The sequence below is a fragment of the Mixophyes fleayi genome, chromosome 10, assembly GCF_038048845.1.
Source record: "Mixophyes fleayi isolate aMixFle1 chromosome 10, aMixFle1.hap1, whole genome shotgun sequence".
Lineage (NCBI taxonomy): Eukaryota > Metazoa > Chordata > Amphibia > Anura > Limnodynastidae > Mixophyes > Mixophyes fleayi.
The window spans coordinates 32,779,140-32,795,186 of record NC_134411.1 but is presented as its reverse complement, the minus strand read 5'-3'; the positions used below and the strand labels follow the sequence as shown (position 1 = coordinate 32,795,186).

The following is a 16,047-nucleotide window of genomic DNA, read 5'->3' as shown; positions in this document are numbered from 1 at the left end:
ACAGTTTGTAATGACATCAACACGGTGGATGGGTTTGTAGGACATAGGAGCTCAGCGGGTCGTTTCCTTACTGCGCGTGGACTAGGCGCATGAATGCGCCCACTTATGCCAAAATTAAATTATGTTTTGGGGCTAGATTATCTCAATGGGAGCCAAGGGGTGGAGACGGAGCATCTAAGGGGTATCCTCTGTTTATTGGGTGGTCACTTTATACAGGACAGAGCATTTCATCCAAACACACATATGACACACGTCATATAGACAGTCCAAAAGTTCATGGATACAATAAGTCACCTTTTTAAACAAACTTTTGTGTCTCTACTGTCCTACAGCACATTCACATCACCCCGGACAGTCTGGATTTTCATCAGTCCAATATGTTTTTGGCTTATCAATCTGAGAGTCATTTTGAGAGTCAAATTCTAGTCATCTGTTTCCCCCCCTGGAACTTTGGGTGGTTTGCTGGCATACACTAGCACGGCAGCCAACAATAGATTTCACAACATTCTGACACAATGAGTCACATGGACATAGCCGTCACCTCTACACAGATTGCCTGATTATAGACAGGACAGCATTAGGGCCTATATGCAGCTTTGGCGCCAGACAACATCCTCTTATTATAATAATGATATTTAATATGGATCAAATGGAAATTTACACAATTTATAATTGTTACACAAGGCGCAGAAGGTGGCTTTGTGGCTAGCACTTCTGCCTCACAGCACTGGGGTCATGAGTTCGATTCCCAACCATGGCTTTATCTGTGTGGAGTTAGTATGTTCTCCCCGTGTCTGCGTGGGTTTCCTCCGGGTGCTCCGGTTTCCTCCCACACTCCAAAAACATATTAGTAGGTTAATTGGCTGCTTTCAAATTGACCCTAGTCTGTGTGTTGGGGAATTTAGACTGTAAGCCCCAATGGGGCAGAGACTGATGTGAGTTCTCTGTACAGCGCTGTGGAATTAGTGGCGCTTAATGGATGAATAGCAGCAAACAACAACAACCAGGAATAACGAACAATCTAATCGCAAAACAATAGAAATTCATTTATCACCGCAATTTAACCGGCCAGTCTTGCTGCACCTGTGACCCGGCTTTGGTATTTTACGCATGCGGCTTCCAGTTCCACTAATTGCTACAAAATATACTGTATATTAAAAAAAATATTTTAAAAAATTCGGCCATTCTGAATTTCCCGGTCATTCCAATTAGCAAAACAACAATGCTTTAATTAAATAAATAAAGTATTTTTTTTCTCAACATCGTCTGCTATCGACTTCCTGAGATGGTGATAGCGGATGGAGGATTGAGGCGGTATTTCTATAGCTGCAATCCTTGCTAAATAGCAAATCTCTTGGCTAGCGGAAGCTACCGCTGGTGTCAGCGGTGGTAGCCTTTGATAGGGCACTGTTCTCGGAGATACGCCTCTTCTCCCTTTCATTAATGGACCCCCGGCCGGAGTCATAGCGACCTACCTTGGGCTGGGTCACTGGCCTTTCTGCATTTTTTTCCTTTAAAATGTTCCTAATAGTCTGTTCCCCCCTGGGATAAAATTCACCAGCCGTAAAATTAATGATTACCGCCACCTCTATGGCGATATACGTTTCAGGTCCATTTGCCCTTTACAAAAGGCCTACAACATGCTGTCGTCAGGTCTACACAGTCTCCATTCTGCATAATTCATCGAATCACCCCACTCAAAGGAACACTTTCCATGCAGCCATGCTGGATGGTCCATTAAAACGGATTTGTGTGGCACTCATGGGACTCTAGTTTTTATATGGCCTCCATTCATAGCCAGAGATAAATTAATTATAATTATATCGAATCGAACAGAAGAGCACCCCCAGTGGTTAAAAATATGATGAAACATGATAAACTACCAGCATGCCTTCCGTGACCGCCATCAGGGGGGTATAACCGGTACAGCTGTAAAGGGCCCGGACAGACTAAGGGGCCCCGACAGACCCCTCCATCTTTCCGGGCCCTCTAGTCTGATCGCCATGACTACTATCCCTCTGCGATGTGGGAGGCTGGCAGTGTGTGGCGCGGTGACATCATCACTGCGTAGAGCTCTCCCAGTCTATCAGTGTCTTGGAACAGCCCCATTGCGTCAACAAGACAAGTGAGGGAGGGGGTGGGCATGTACGGTGATGAGGGGATGGACATGCATGGCGAAAAGGAAGAGTGGGCATGTATGGTGATGAGGGGAGGAGCATTATGGCAAAGAGGGAGGGTGGGCATGTACGGTGATGAGGGGAGGAGCATTATGGCGAAGAGGGTGGGTGGGCATGTACGGTGATGAGGAGAGGAGCATTATGGCAAAGAGGGAGGGTGGGCATGTATGGTGATGAGGGGAGGAGCATTATGGCAAAGAGGGAGGGTGGGCATGTACGGTGATGAGGGGAGGAGCATTATGGCGAAGAGGGTGGGTGGGCATGTACGGTGATGAGGGGAGGAGCATTATGGCGAAGAGGGTGGGTGGGCATGTACGGTGATGAGGGGAGGAGCATTATAGCGAAGAGGGTGGGTGGGCATGTACGGTGATGAGGGGAGGAGCATTATGGCGAAGAGGGTGGGTGGGCATGTACGGTGATGAGGAGAGGAGCATTATGGCAAAGAGGGTGGGTGGGCATGTACGGTGATGAGGGGAGGAGCATTATGGTGAAGAGGGTGGGTGGGCATGTACGGTGATGAGGGCAGGAGCATTATGGCGAAGAGGGTGGGTGGGCATGTACGGTGATGAGGGGAGGAGCATTATGGCGAAGAGGGAGGGTGGGCATGAACGGTGATGAGGGGAGGAGCATTATGGCGAAGAGGGTGGGTGGGCATGTACGGTGATGAGGGCAGGAGCATTATGGCGAAGAGGGTGGGTGGGCATGTACGGTGATGAGGGGAGGAGCATTATGGCGAAGAGGGCGGGTGGGCATGTACGGTGATGAGGAGAGGAGCATTATGGCAAAGAGGGAGGGTGGGCATGTACGGTGATGAGGGGAGGAGCATTATGGCGAAGAGGGAGGGTGGGCATGTACGGTGATGAGGGCAGGAGCATTATGGCGAAGAGGGAGGGTGGGCATGTACGGTGATGAGGGGAGGAGCATTATGGTGAAGAGGGTGGGTGGGCATGTACGGTGATGAGGAGAGGAGCATTATGGCAAAGAGGGTGAGTGGGCATGTACGGTGATGAGGAGAGGAGCATTATGGCAAAGAGGGTGAGTGGGCATGTACGGTGATGAGGGGAGGAGCATTATGGCAAAGAGGGAGGGTGGGCATGTACGGTGATGAGGGGAGGAGCATTATGGTGAAGAGGGTGGGTGGGCATGTACGGTGATGAGGAGAGGAGCATTATGGCGAAGAGGGAGGGTGGGCATGTACGGTGATGAGGAGAGGAGCATTATGGCAAAGAGGGTGAGTGGGCATGTACGGTGATGAGGGGAGGAGCATTATGGCAAAGAGGGAGGGTGGGCATGTACGGTGATGAGGGGAGGAGCATTATGGTGAAGAGGGTGGGTGGGCATGTACGGTGATGAGGGGAGGAGCATTATGGCGAAGAGGGAGGGTGGGCATGTACGGTGATGAGGGGAGGAGCATTATGGTGAAGAGGGTGGGTGGGCATGTACGGTGATGAGGGGAGGAGCATTATGGCAAAGAGGGAGGGTGGGCATGTACGGTGATGAGGGGAGGAGCATTATGGTGAAGAGGGTGGGTGGGCATGTACGGTGATGAGGGGAGGAGCATTATGGCGAAGAGGGAGGGTGGGCATGTACGGTGATGAGGAGAGGAGCATTATGGCAAAGAGGGTGAGTGGGCATGTACGGTGATGAGGGGAGGAGCATTATGGCAAAGAGGGAGGGTGGGCATGTACGGTGATGAGGGGAGGAGCATTATGGTGAAGAGGGGGGGCATATATTGCGAAGAGGGAGGGGGGGCATGTAAGATGAGGGGGACTGCAGACTAATTTGTACTGGGCCCCATAGTTTCTGATGGAAGCTCCGATGCCTTCACCGAGCACCTGAGGTTTCATTTAGCAATCTACAAAACCTTAATTTCCTTTACAATGATAAATTGTCCAATGTGATCTAGTGATCTGCTTTAGTTAGTGAGGACAAGACCTGCTGTATTCCACCAGCTGTGCATCACCCTGATCTGTATAATACAAGAGGAACCCTTCTATTTGTTTTATCCTAACACTGTTTGCTGGCTGCTACGTGCCCAGACAACAAGAAGGCTCTAAGTCTGCCTTCAACACTTATGTTATAAACCTTATCCCAAGTCACGCACTTGCCTTTCATTTAAATAATAGAGATTCCCCTTAGACCTCTCATTCGCCTCCCCCCCCCCCCCCCCCCCGAATGGGGAAACGACTTGGATGCAATGAGAATGAGCTGGGTCTGAATAAGACTGGCGGTCTGTGTGTCTGCTGCCGCTAACGCTCATCAATCCGTGGTAAAAGTCACATCATCTATGCCCCCGATCCCACCGCCGCCCTGGGGGGAACTACTTTATCTCTTGGTAAAAAGTAATTGAATCACCGAGATTGAGATAGTAAAAGTATTAATCTAAGTACTGGGAAATTCTCCGGAGACCTTTCTGCTCTTCCCAGGAACACTGGATGAATGGGAAATCAGATGTGGAAGCACCAGGTTATTTTACCATTAGGGATATGCCAATGCAAGACCTTTGTACATCTGTTATATTGTGCATATAGCAGGGCCATTAGAGTTAATGCAAACATTAAATATATCCATATTAAGAAGAGATTTTGTGTGTTTTTAAATCATCATGTCAGCTCCTTCTAGCCTAGGTTTGGGGAAGGGACTGTCTATCCCTCAGATACGATGTGAATATTACTGGAACAATAAATGTAGTGTTCAAATGGTACCAATATTGACCTAAACATTACAGGACCCAATAAAAATAATTCAGCCCCCTGACCAGTGATCTTACTCTGACTGGAGAGGATCAATCACAAATCCCCCGTTATAAGGCTAGGGGATCTTTTGTCTGTCCGGCACATAACGAATCTAAACAGCTGTTCACAACAAAGCCCCTTAATGGACCGTGTGTAACTCCCGCTACCCCCCTCTCTGTCCATCTCTAGACCGTGGCTCAGTAAAATCACTTAAGTCTCTTAATTCACATTTTTGACCATCTAGTTTACAAAGGTCTATTTAGGAAGAGAGGAATAAAAAAGCGATACACAAATTCTTTACATTCCGTTCATTTCCACCTGGATACACCAGGGTACAAATCAGACAACAGACAGGATAGAGGAGGAAGATCTCACCCTTCGGTGGAAGTCATGGTGTGTCCGCTTCGGTGTCTCTTCCAGGTGGTCCCTAGGATGGGGTCACTTTAAAAGAATCTTTGGGATGTCCGACAGCGGTGACATAAGATGTGTCTGATAATCCTGGGAGTTACAACCCAAAAAAAAAAAGAAGGAAGACAAGGTGGGGGAAAGAGGGACAGGCTGTGGAGCACCTGGCTGGGTTCAGCGTCTCTCCAACATCCAAACCTGAAATGACTTAAGGGGTAGCACTGCCTCCCCTGGTGGAGACTGAGCTCTCTGGCTGATGCCAGGGGGGGGGGGGGGGGGGGGGAGGTGGACTTGCTTTGATCCTTTGCTTTCTCCTCTTCCAGGAGCTCTGTGTGTTGACCCTGCTGCTGACTACAGCGGGATTGGAAGGGTTTTAGTCTCCTAGCTGTGGGATTTGCAGTCTATCCCTCTCTATTTTAGGCAGGTCTGACATCACTCGCTGTTGCTACTCCTTTAAACCCTCAGCTTTCCCCTAAGAGCACACATAGGCAGCATCTCATTCTGAGCTGGGGATTCTCCCTCTGGGGGTTAAATCCATTGCATTTGGCATCTTAACGCGTAGTTACACCTAACGGGGACCAAAGCACAACATTTAAAATGATTCCTGAGTGTTTAGTGCCCTTGTGTACAAAGAGGGAAAAAAAGACATCATTTAATTTCAAGAAATAAATCGTCAGATTTAAAATAACGAAAAATCGTCTCCTAAAATGAAATACAGCACGTTGAAGTAACAGATGCACCAGAATCAGGGTTTGTTTACATTTTTTTGGGCAAGATTCATGCTTGAATAATTACAGAATAAAAATTACTGACTTTTCTGAGATTTTAGCTAAAAAAAAGCTATTATTGGAGATAAAATTAAATACATTGTTTTATGATTTAGGTTCTCCTTTGTCGTACGGATCTTGGTCAAAATTCTGCAGAATCCACTGTATAAGGAATCTGTATATAGATGGATTAGATGCATCTCTAGTTAAAATAATGCAAAGTTAGGATCTGCTTGAGAAATCTAATTGCAACTTGTCAGATGTAAATCAGATCATAAATATTAAATGAGAGGTTTACACACCTATCTATACAATTCTATCAATAGGATGGTGGGAATATCTGAATATCTCAGCTGAAGAGGTAACAAAGGCCACTTAAAAAAAACTGAGGGCCGCCATAATAAACACTGTTTTAAGACATGGGCAGGCTACCACCAGGCAAAGCTATTCGGTCACCTAGGACGTCAGGGTTTAGGGGCCCCCTAAAACATAGGGGTAGATTAGTAAATCTACAGTCTAAACCTTCTATAAGGAAAAGTGGAGCTGTTGCCCATAGCAACCAATCAGATTCTAGCTATAATTTTCAGGAATGTACTAGATAAATGATAGCTTGAATCTGATTAGTTGCTATGGGCAACAGCTCCAATTGTCGTTTTAGAAGGTTTGATAAATCTACCCCCTAATGTCGCTCATTCAATGTCTTTATTTTCACAGCATCTCCCCCACTCTTAGAGCTCCAAGCAAAGCAACAGAGATCTGGCAGTATATTTACTAAACTGCGAGTTTGAAAAAGTGGAGGTGTTGCCTATAGCAACCAATCAGATTCTAGCTGTCATTTTGCACAATGTACTAAATAAATGACAACTAGAATCTGATTGGTTGCTCTAGGCAACATCTCCACTTTTTCAAACCCGCAGCTTGATAAATTTACCCCTTGGTCTACTTTCCATGGGGCTCTTTTATTCGTAAAAAAGTGAAGTCCAACCAATCTTAAGAAAAGTAAAACAAAAATATTCAAATATACAATAGCGACGTGTAATAATAATCATTCAGATGCCCCCTTATTTGTAATTCTGATTTGCCATACATTACGCTCACCTGCGCAGTATTTTAGGAAAAAAATAATGAAGGGGGTGCTGCTAAAGTGATAGCGGGCCGAACTTTAAAGCAACGTTTTTACTATTCCCGCCATATTCATTTTCCATCGTTCAAGGAAATGTGAATTGTGTCTCCCTGCTCTTTCCACCGTCCCTCCGGGATCTCCCAGATCTCCCGGAGTGGAGGTATAAAATGTAGGCAAGTATGCTGCATTTTTTGGGGATTCAGTAAATGACCCCCATTATCCCATCAGGAGTCTAATTCCAAAAATTGGGAGTCGTTTTGATGTCCGCTATATCACACAGTGCGATAATTCGCTCCCTGGGACGGATTCACATGAATGCCGTTTCCAATTCTCTGCCACAGCAGAGCGGATAATTAAACGATAAAGATCTTTATCAAACAACAAAGATAGGGAAGGATTTTGTTCATCTGACATTTACATCGCTCTGCATTTTATTTTACAACAATCTCAGAAGATTTATTTAAAGCCCAGAGAATGGGCCATTCAGCAACCGGTCTGATGTAAGGGATTAGGATGCTCAACGGACAGAAAAAAACAATAAGCAGGGAGAGAATAACAGGGACGATAAGATTGCAGGAGGTTCTGCTGATCCTGTTAAGCAATTTAATAAACTACGACTGATATGCAGAACGTCAAAGCAACGTTGTGGTAATCTGAATCTGGGAACAGATTAGTACAGAAATTACAATAGGTGCAGCTCAATAGTGAGTTTCTAGTGACACCTAGTGGAGGGTTTCATTAATGACCTTTTGAAGTGCACCTGTCATGTTCATGAGTATGCAGCCAATCAAATCACTAGGAAATAGTGATATCACTGAAGTACAAAGTTAAGTGATAGTCTGCGCTCTCCAGGATTCATGCCTCAATCATGTCACCTCTTCTTGCTCCTCTATTCCAATTAACTTGGGTGAATGTTCTTGCAGTGTATTATAATGGAATTGGGGCAGTATTCTAAAGAACTGGTGGTGACAGTATTGGGAGAGTACCAGTGTGTAAGTGGGTGACAGGGCTTAGAGTATGACAATACATAGAGGAAGGAAGTGTAGTCCAAGGCTTCATTCCTCAGTGATGTCACTGGTTCATGGCACAATGGCACTTGTAGTTCCACAGCAGCAAGAAGCACATGATAACTAAATCTCCCCCAATGGCATATGGGATTGATATAATTCATTCAATTGCACCTCCGGGGTTCACAGTTCTAACCTTCTGCCCCCTGCACCAGGCACAAGATCACCACGCTGGCATCCTGCAGCCAACCAGCGGGCATGTGGTCTAGCGATAGTTTTGGGGCCATTAGTTTGTCCTTCTGCCACTGCCTCTAGAATAGAATGCCAGTTGGGTGTTATGAAGGGACCAGTACCCTGCCCAATTTTCACCACCAGCGCCGGGGGGGATTAAATTGCCCTGGTCCCGCAAAGCTACATTTGGGCTGTGATTCTTCCAAGGGAGCCAGGGATTATTTTAATATTTAATTCAATACCAGCTGTACACTAGGCAAAGGCTGCTGTCTTCTCTTACAAATACAAGATTCATGTGCCAAGATAAATATGAATTTATCACACGGGGGAACTGTGGATTAAAACGTCATGTTTAGCTCTCCTATATCCTGCAGAATGATCTCCGTACACCTAGTCGGAGATTCCATCAGTCTATAAATCTTCTGCTGTTTTACGGGACCCATCAGCAGCCCCATCACAGACCGTTTTCCGCTGTGATAATGATAGCGAGCGCGTACAGATATTCTGCTCTCGTTTTTCCACGGCCTGGGAAAGACTGGCCGTAGCCGGAAGCAATCTAGCAGCTGTTTTACTGGGGGGCAAATTAATCTTCGTGACCCAGATTTTGGTAGCCCACATAATTTAACAGACAGACAGACGGCTGAAAGCCAGAAATTCAGTATTCTGAACTGCTGGCGAACAGGATAATGTAGTGTGTACAAAAAAACAAATATTCCAAATTAAATATTTCCGGTTGGGAAAAACCAAAACCCAAGACGGCCTAAAAAAAATTCTGCTTCGGGCCTGTTGTTCAGGCCTGTACAAATGTATCCAAAATTTACGAAAGACAACAATTTTGTAATGAAATAATTTGCAAGCCACGCGGACATGATTAGAGGTGGAGTTACGTATCAGAATCCTACCTATCACTGGCCTGCAATTATTGCTCAAAATAATATAAGGTTTACAGTTCTAAAGATCAGAGCGTCTTACAGAGCCCAACACATTATACAAAGCTCCTTCATCAGCCTTCGCCCAACATATAACCTACCCCACAGATAATTACACCAATCTGTGCCCCATAAAAATAATTAGTCTATGACCCCAAAAAACAGCATTACACCCTTCGGTGCTCACCACCCAAAAAAACATTATGTACAGAGTGGTGACTTAAAATTTTAGCGCACGAGTTAAGAAGGAAATCTGACGTCCCCCCAAGCCTTCAAATTTAACCAAATTAACCTAAAATGTTCATAAACTGCACTCCCCTTCAGCATTGCGCCCTGTACAGTCATAGTGCTTGCAAAATAAGCATTACAGCAACCTGTGCCCGCCACTTACTCATCACTCCTCTAGGTGGCGCTATTCTCATGTTTTGATACATTTTAGAATGGAATAAACGATGAACCAGTTAAAATTTTTGTAGACGTAACTTTTTATAAAAATTACACACAAACACGTATGTTCGAGGGTTCTTAGTAGCGGCGGTCCAGGATATGGTACGGCATCACAGTATATAATATATTTTAGAGAGAAACACATGTTTTGGTCATCATCACATTCCTGTGTACGTCCATTATGACCCATTATGTCTGGAGGACCAAACTATGTCATTTGGAGAGTGACTACCTCTAGCTCTGACTGTATTACATGGTACCTTTATTAGAAACACTAGCAAATGTCAATATACTACTGTATGTTTTTTGGAACTGCGGTACATGCAACTGTCCCAGTTTTACAGATTTATCCCTGAAAAGGTCCCTATTTCTAAGTACTGACAAACTGCATAATAATACAGGTTATCTTATTCTGCATATTAGATGAGGCTCTATCTGTTCTTACTATTAGGGCTTTATTAGCAAATTTGAACTGCAAAAAATGGCACATTATAATTTTATTCAAGAAACATGAATTATGGGGATGTTAAGAGTCAGTATTGAGCGTCACGTGATTAGAATGCCGTAACGTACCGGGGATCGACATCTGATATGATGGAAATACCAATGAGTACTGTATCCCATAGCAACCAATCAGATGCCACCTTTCATTAGTCTGACTTCTCTGGACTGCTAAAAGCTGATATCTGATTGGTTGTTATGAGTTACCTCATGTTTGTACTATGTTATGAAATAAGCCCCACTAAGAACATTCTCTTCAGCATAAGAAAGTTCTACACTCCAGGAAATCTGTCGTGTAGATCACTGAGTATATAAATATGAGGGGGTAAAAGCACATTTCTGTCAGTAGATACATCCCATTCTTGGTCCTTACGTCCATGTACATCAGGAAGTCAGTTCCATCCTCCTAAGAGTCTACTTCATATTTTTTTCCAGCCAGTCTTTGAACGTGACGGCTTTAGTATAACCCGTATAGAGGTCCCGGTGACAGGTCTTGTCATAGCCCCAGCTGACCAGCCCTATCAGGTGCCACGAGCCCTCCGGCGACTCTGTCCCGGGCAGCAGAGCAGTGGCAATACCTCCAGTCTCCGAGGGACAAATGTGAGGACTGGTTCCCGGCACCTGTTTGGCGCAGAACATGCTTTCCGTTACACTAACCGAGATCCCGTGTTCCTCGTACTGCTGCTCGCAGAGCAGCGAGTCCACAGGCAGCGCCGAACCTGCCCGAATCGTCTCGTTCTTGTAACCCGGGGCTTTGGGGTCAGACAGGATCCTCCATCCACTGATGACCATCCTGGAGTCTAGCGTGGACAAATCCAGGTCTGAAGAGGAGGTGAGACACACCGGCTGTACGTAGTCGCTGACTCGGGCCTTGTCCAGCAGTTTAATGACGGCGATGTCGGAATCCAGCAGGACGGGGTCGTAGTTTGGGTGTACGATGACTGCAGAGATCTGAAAAACATAAGACGCATTGAGACACCCACACAGTATATTGACTTGCCATACCACAAATAGGTGACTTTTGGCACTCTAGGTGTTGTGGAACTACAAGTCCCAGCATGCCCGTGGCTCCTCACCACCACCCCCTAGCTGCTTAAACAGACGAGGTGTGGATACAGAGCAGCTATTTTTTGCAAGACTCAAAGAGCCAATAAGCCTAGGAGACTTCTTTAGAAGATATTGTTGTATGTTATCAGCCAGAGTAGGACAGAGTTAGACAGAGACATTACAGAGTAAGAGGCCGGATAGACCAAAAAACTGTTTTCGATCCATCCAGTGTTAGGAAAGGTGTCAGTGTACGGCTGGGCACACACTACAGGTTTTTCACCCGGTTATCGTGCCAATCACACGATAAACGACTGTTAGGTCGGATATTGCATTATTATTTACACCTCCACAATCATGTTTTATCGTTCCTAAGCACACCGTATTGTTTGATTTGATTTTATAACCGGACTAAAAATCTCTATAAACGATGGAACGATCTTGTTCCAATCCTGCAGTGTGTAAGCACTCAGGACCGGCAGTGTCCATAGATCTCTATGTATGGAGTGTGCAGAGTCACCATCTTTTCTGCCGATGGTTATGACAGATGAAGAGCACAGATCTGAGGGTAAATCGTGTAAAACGTGTATACACAGAAATCGGCTGCTGATCGGGACTTTCAGTCGTTGGTAAAATAAGCAACGATATTGCATCAGGAGAAATTTTGTGTAGTGTGTACCCAGCCTAAGTGGTTAGCACTTCTGCCTCACAGCGTTGGGGTCATGAGATCATTCCCGACCGTGACCTTATCTGTGTGGAGTTTGTATGTTCTCCCCGTGTTTGCATGGGTTTCCTCCGGGTGCTCCGGTTTCCTCCCACACGCCAAAAACATACTGGTAGGTTAATTGGCTGATAACAAAAAGTGACCCTCGTCTGTGTCTGTCTGTGTGTGTTGGGGAATTTAGACTGTAAGCTCCAATGGGGCAGGGACTGATGTGAGTGAGTTCTCTGTACAGCGCTGCGGAATTAGTGGTGCTATATAAATAAATGGTAATAATAATAATAAGTAGGATTTATTGTAGGGATCAATGGTACCTGTTTTAATACCCATTCCAGATGCAATGACTGGAGTCCGGTCAGAACATGTTGAAGGCTCATTGAAAGTACCTGTGTGTACAATACCCACACCTGGCATAGTCCCTGGTAGCTACTTCCTAAAATTTGACCCTATATCCAAAAATATATGGGACTAAACATTTGCAAAAAGTGCATAAAACATTGCTCCCCATAATAATCATGAAGTATTCGTCTTACTCTGATGCACCCTCTGCAGAGACACATAGCGTAGGTCTAGGAGGCAGAATGGCGCAGTTTTGGGGTAGAACGGAGTCAGTAGGGGCATCAGTCAGAATAGCAGTGTGCATGTTTGTAGCAAGTGCATTCATTTACCTTGATAGAGACATCAAGTGCCTTTTGGGAACAGACCTCGTGCAAACACAGCCCCCCCCCCCCCCTCTCCCCACATATCTTTATCAGAGATAACCGCATCTATTGTGTTGAACACAGCCTGCGTCCTATGGGAATATCACTGCCATCCTACACACATCCCAGCTCCCAGTTGCCATGGTTACTGACATGCAAATGCTGCTGGGACTTTTCCTCCCGTTCATCGTCTCTGTAGAATTTCCCCAGCACGATTTTCAGGTCCGACACCTTGATGACGGTGCTCTTGCCGAGGTCGGTCACGCAGTGAGAGGCGATCACCACCGTGCGCTCGTTCAGCAGGGCCCCGCTGCACACCAGGACCCAAGAGCCCTTCCGCAGGTTGGGGCCCTTCACCCCGTTAGATCTACGGTACAGAGCCGCTTGCCACGGCCAACGCGTTTCTGGTATCCGAGGAACAGTCACGTTCGCCAGCTTCCCGCAAACTGCGGAAAAAAAGGGAAAAACGAATGAATCAGAGGAAAAATATACAGTATTTATTTTTCTAGACATGTTTATCATAACACTGGTATAAGTCATTTAGGGGAAGGCAGCCTAAGGTGTCTAGGCATTAATGAGTGTGGGCGGATGAGCTGTTTGATCGTCCATAAACTGTAATGGAACCCAGGGGACCAAAAATGCAGTAAAATACTTGTTTGACTTAACAAATACACAACTTATGAACAAAACTTTACAAAAGAAGGTTACATTTAATAATGGTGCTTTAACCCATAACAACCAATAATAACTCGTTTTTCTAGAGCAGTTTAAAACACGCTGGCATTTATATGGCGGCCATGGCTTACTTACCATTTATGCATAAAAATATACCCCCCCCCATATTTTCAGTGAAAAAAAACAACAAAAGAGAACGGATGTAAAATCAGCATGATCAACACCATGATATATTGTCCTTAACTTGGCATGGACAGAGCAAATGAATGCAAAGTACGACGCATATCGGCATTTACGTTCCTTACGTCACCTTTCTTACACTCTTCAGGGGTGCACGCAGGATTCCCCCCCCTCCCCCGAAAAAAAAAACATATCGAGAGGGTTGCATGCGCCGCAGCTCCATTTCGGCGGCGCTGCACTGAGACAGCAACCGCGGCGCTGTCAAAGAAGAGTCCGCGGCGGTGCTGTATTGTACAGTGCCGCTATGCAGGGACACTGTTCTTCGCGGAGGGGAGGGGTTTCTGGAGAACCAGGATTCCCCCCCTCCCCCAATGCGTGCGCCCCTGCTCTTTCCTGTAGAACAGGTATGGCTCTGCATGATAGATTTGGTAAAAGATACAGCTCTCTACTGCAATAAGCTGATTGTTTGTCCAGCATTCACTGTGTAGGGGGTTTCATTGTGATTTTTGCCCTGGACCCCATTCCATCTAAAACCTTCCCATATCTCACCATCTATAAGTTACCCTTTACCATATCTCCATCTGAGAGCAGAAGCTGTACTTACTGGGGATACAAGAGGGCGCTCGCCCGCTCCACTTGCCAGTCTTCAGACAGGTCCTCCTGCTGCTCCCGGTACGGCGGTAGAAGTGAGACGCGCACTCGTATTGCAGTTGCGTGTGAAGATGCTGATACCCCTTAGGTAGCTCTCCAGGGGGCAGAGCTGGCTTTTTGGTTGGATAGATGTCAGTCTTCTCCTTGGTGAACGATGAGGAGTACAACTGGTGAAGAGGGGTCTCCCTGAATAAAACAGGAGACATGTGTCAGCTGGGCAGGCGGTATCAAGGAACATGTTATACTATAGAACCCTTGTGTGTGGTTGGGGGACCATCCAGCTGTCAATGATTATATGGGTACAGGTTCAGGATACTAAAAATGTCTCCAGCACAAGTTTGCTACCTTGTAGTTTATAATTATTATACAGTAATTCCATGGTATTTAATTAGAGAAAAAAACAATGGATATGCTAGTTTTCCTACCCTAATCATCAGGCCGCCTTTAAAATAATAAAGAAATGTTACAGAGGCCGCGGATGGACGCTGAGCTCTGCTGCGATACAGGATGGCAGCGGTAAGAAGCATACTGACTGGCATATACACACTGGACTTGGGCATCCATTCTTAGTTTACAAATCACATAACATCCAAGGTAGGGACAGATTACATACAGAGTGATAGAGAAACCAAGACACACGACGGATGACATAAGGCGGATTATCCGTAACATGCACGATCCTGTTTTGTTTGTGTTTTCAGATACAAGTAATGATGTATTTCATGTTTAGTAAGGAGATCGGCTTACACCATACAGTGCTGCTAGAATAATCAGATCTCACCGTGACTGAACCAGCGAGGCTAGCACTCTCTGACGCACCAGGTCAGGAATCTTGGGCTCCCGGCAAGCTGAAACAAAGGAAGCAGAGCTAACAACATCTTACACCAGCTACCAAGGACACTGAGGGGTTAATGTACCAAGCTGAGGGGGTTTGAAAAAGTGGAGATGTTGCCTATAGCAACCAATCAGATTCTAACTGTCATTTTATAGAATGTACTAAATAAATGATAACTAGAATCTGATTGGTTGCTATAGGCAACATCTCCACTTTTTCAAACCCGCAGGTTAGTAAATTTACCCCTTATAGCCAGTGCAATACTGTCCCAGTGGACCTTGTGGTGGTACAATTACCATATTGTCATGCTTTCTCATACTTCTATCATCATCAACATTTATTTATATAGCGCCAGCAGATTCCGTAGCGCTTTACAATTGGGAACAAACAGTAAATTAGCAGCTAATTTTGTGTTTTTTCCAAAACAGCCTAACATGTACTAAATGGTTCAATAAGGAAAATATATTTTATTGATAAATATGGTTAATATTTATATTCTATTTGATGAATGTAGTAAGATAAGATTCTGCATATAAATGAGCATGGAAAAAACACATTGGTTCTGCCCAGCCACGGCTACAGGCTCCACCAAGACACATCAAGGTACACGCTCCCCCTCTACACCCAGGGGTTGGGGGGGGGGTGTAGAGGGGGCGTGATGCCCAAAAAACCCCCCACCTCTAATTGCTTCACTATTCCTGTGTACGGTTTTATTAAGTTTAAGAAGACATTTGAACCAAAGGAATGTTCTGATCTAATACACAAGTTAGGGAATTTTGTAAGTATGATTGGAATGGTGTTTTATTTTTGGGGAGGAGGCGGGGATCACTTTTTTGACATTTGCTCACTTATCTGGAGGTGGTTTTATGATCAATATGTCTAGGATATGAATTACTACACTAGATATATTTTTTATTT

The 16,047-nt window shown here is 45.3% G+C and overlaps 2 protein-coding genes and 1 long non-coding RNA gene across 6 annotated transcripts in view; 1 reads left to right on the top strand and 2 right to left on the bottom strand.

Moving 5' to 3' along the window:
- The window catches only part of SLC1A2 (solute carrier family 1 member 2), an 84,215-nt gene extending 77,289 nt beyond the window's left edge, over positions 1–6,926 (bottom strand). For all 3 annotated transcript variants that reach the window (XM_075188337.1, XM_075188335.1, XM_075188336.1), the window contains exon 1: positions 5,288–6,926. In XM_075188337.1, coding sequence (XP_075044438.1) covers positions 5,288–5,304 — 17 coding nt within the window. In that variant the 5' untranslated portion in view covers positions 5,305–6,926. The remainder of the gene's footprint in view (positions 1–5,287) is intronic.
- LOC142103953 (uncharacterized) overlaps positions 1–16,047 on the top strand; it is a 396,555-nt gene that overhangs the window by 296,579 nt on the left and 83,929 nt on the right. The window lies entirely within an intron of this gene.
- Positions 9,836–16,047, bottom strand: part of PAMR1 (peptidase domain containing associated with muscle regeneration 1) — a 32,771-nt gene continuing 26,559 nt past the window's right edge. For both annotated transcript variants that reach the window (XM_075188333.1, XM_075188334.1), the window contains exons 8-11: positions 15,076–15,142; positions 14,248–14,480; positions 12,942–13,234; positions 9,836–11,273 (exon numbers count right to left, since the gene is read on the bottom strand). In XM_075188333.1, coding sequence (XP_075044434.1) covers positions 10,737–11,273; positions 12,942–13,234; positions 14,248–14,480; positions 15,076–15,142 — 1,130 coding nt within the window. In that variant the 3' untranslated portion in view covers positions 9,836–10,736. The remainder of the gene's footprint in view (positions 11,274–12,941; positions 13,235–14,247; positions 14,481–15,075; positions 15,143–16,047) is intronic.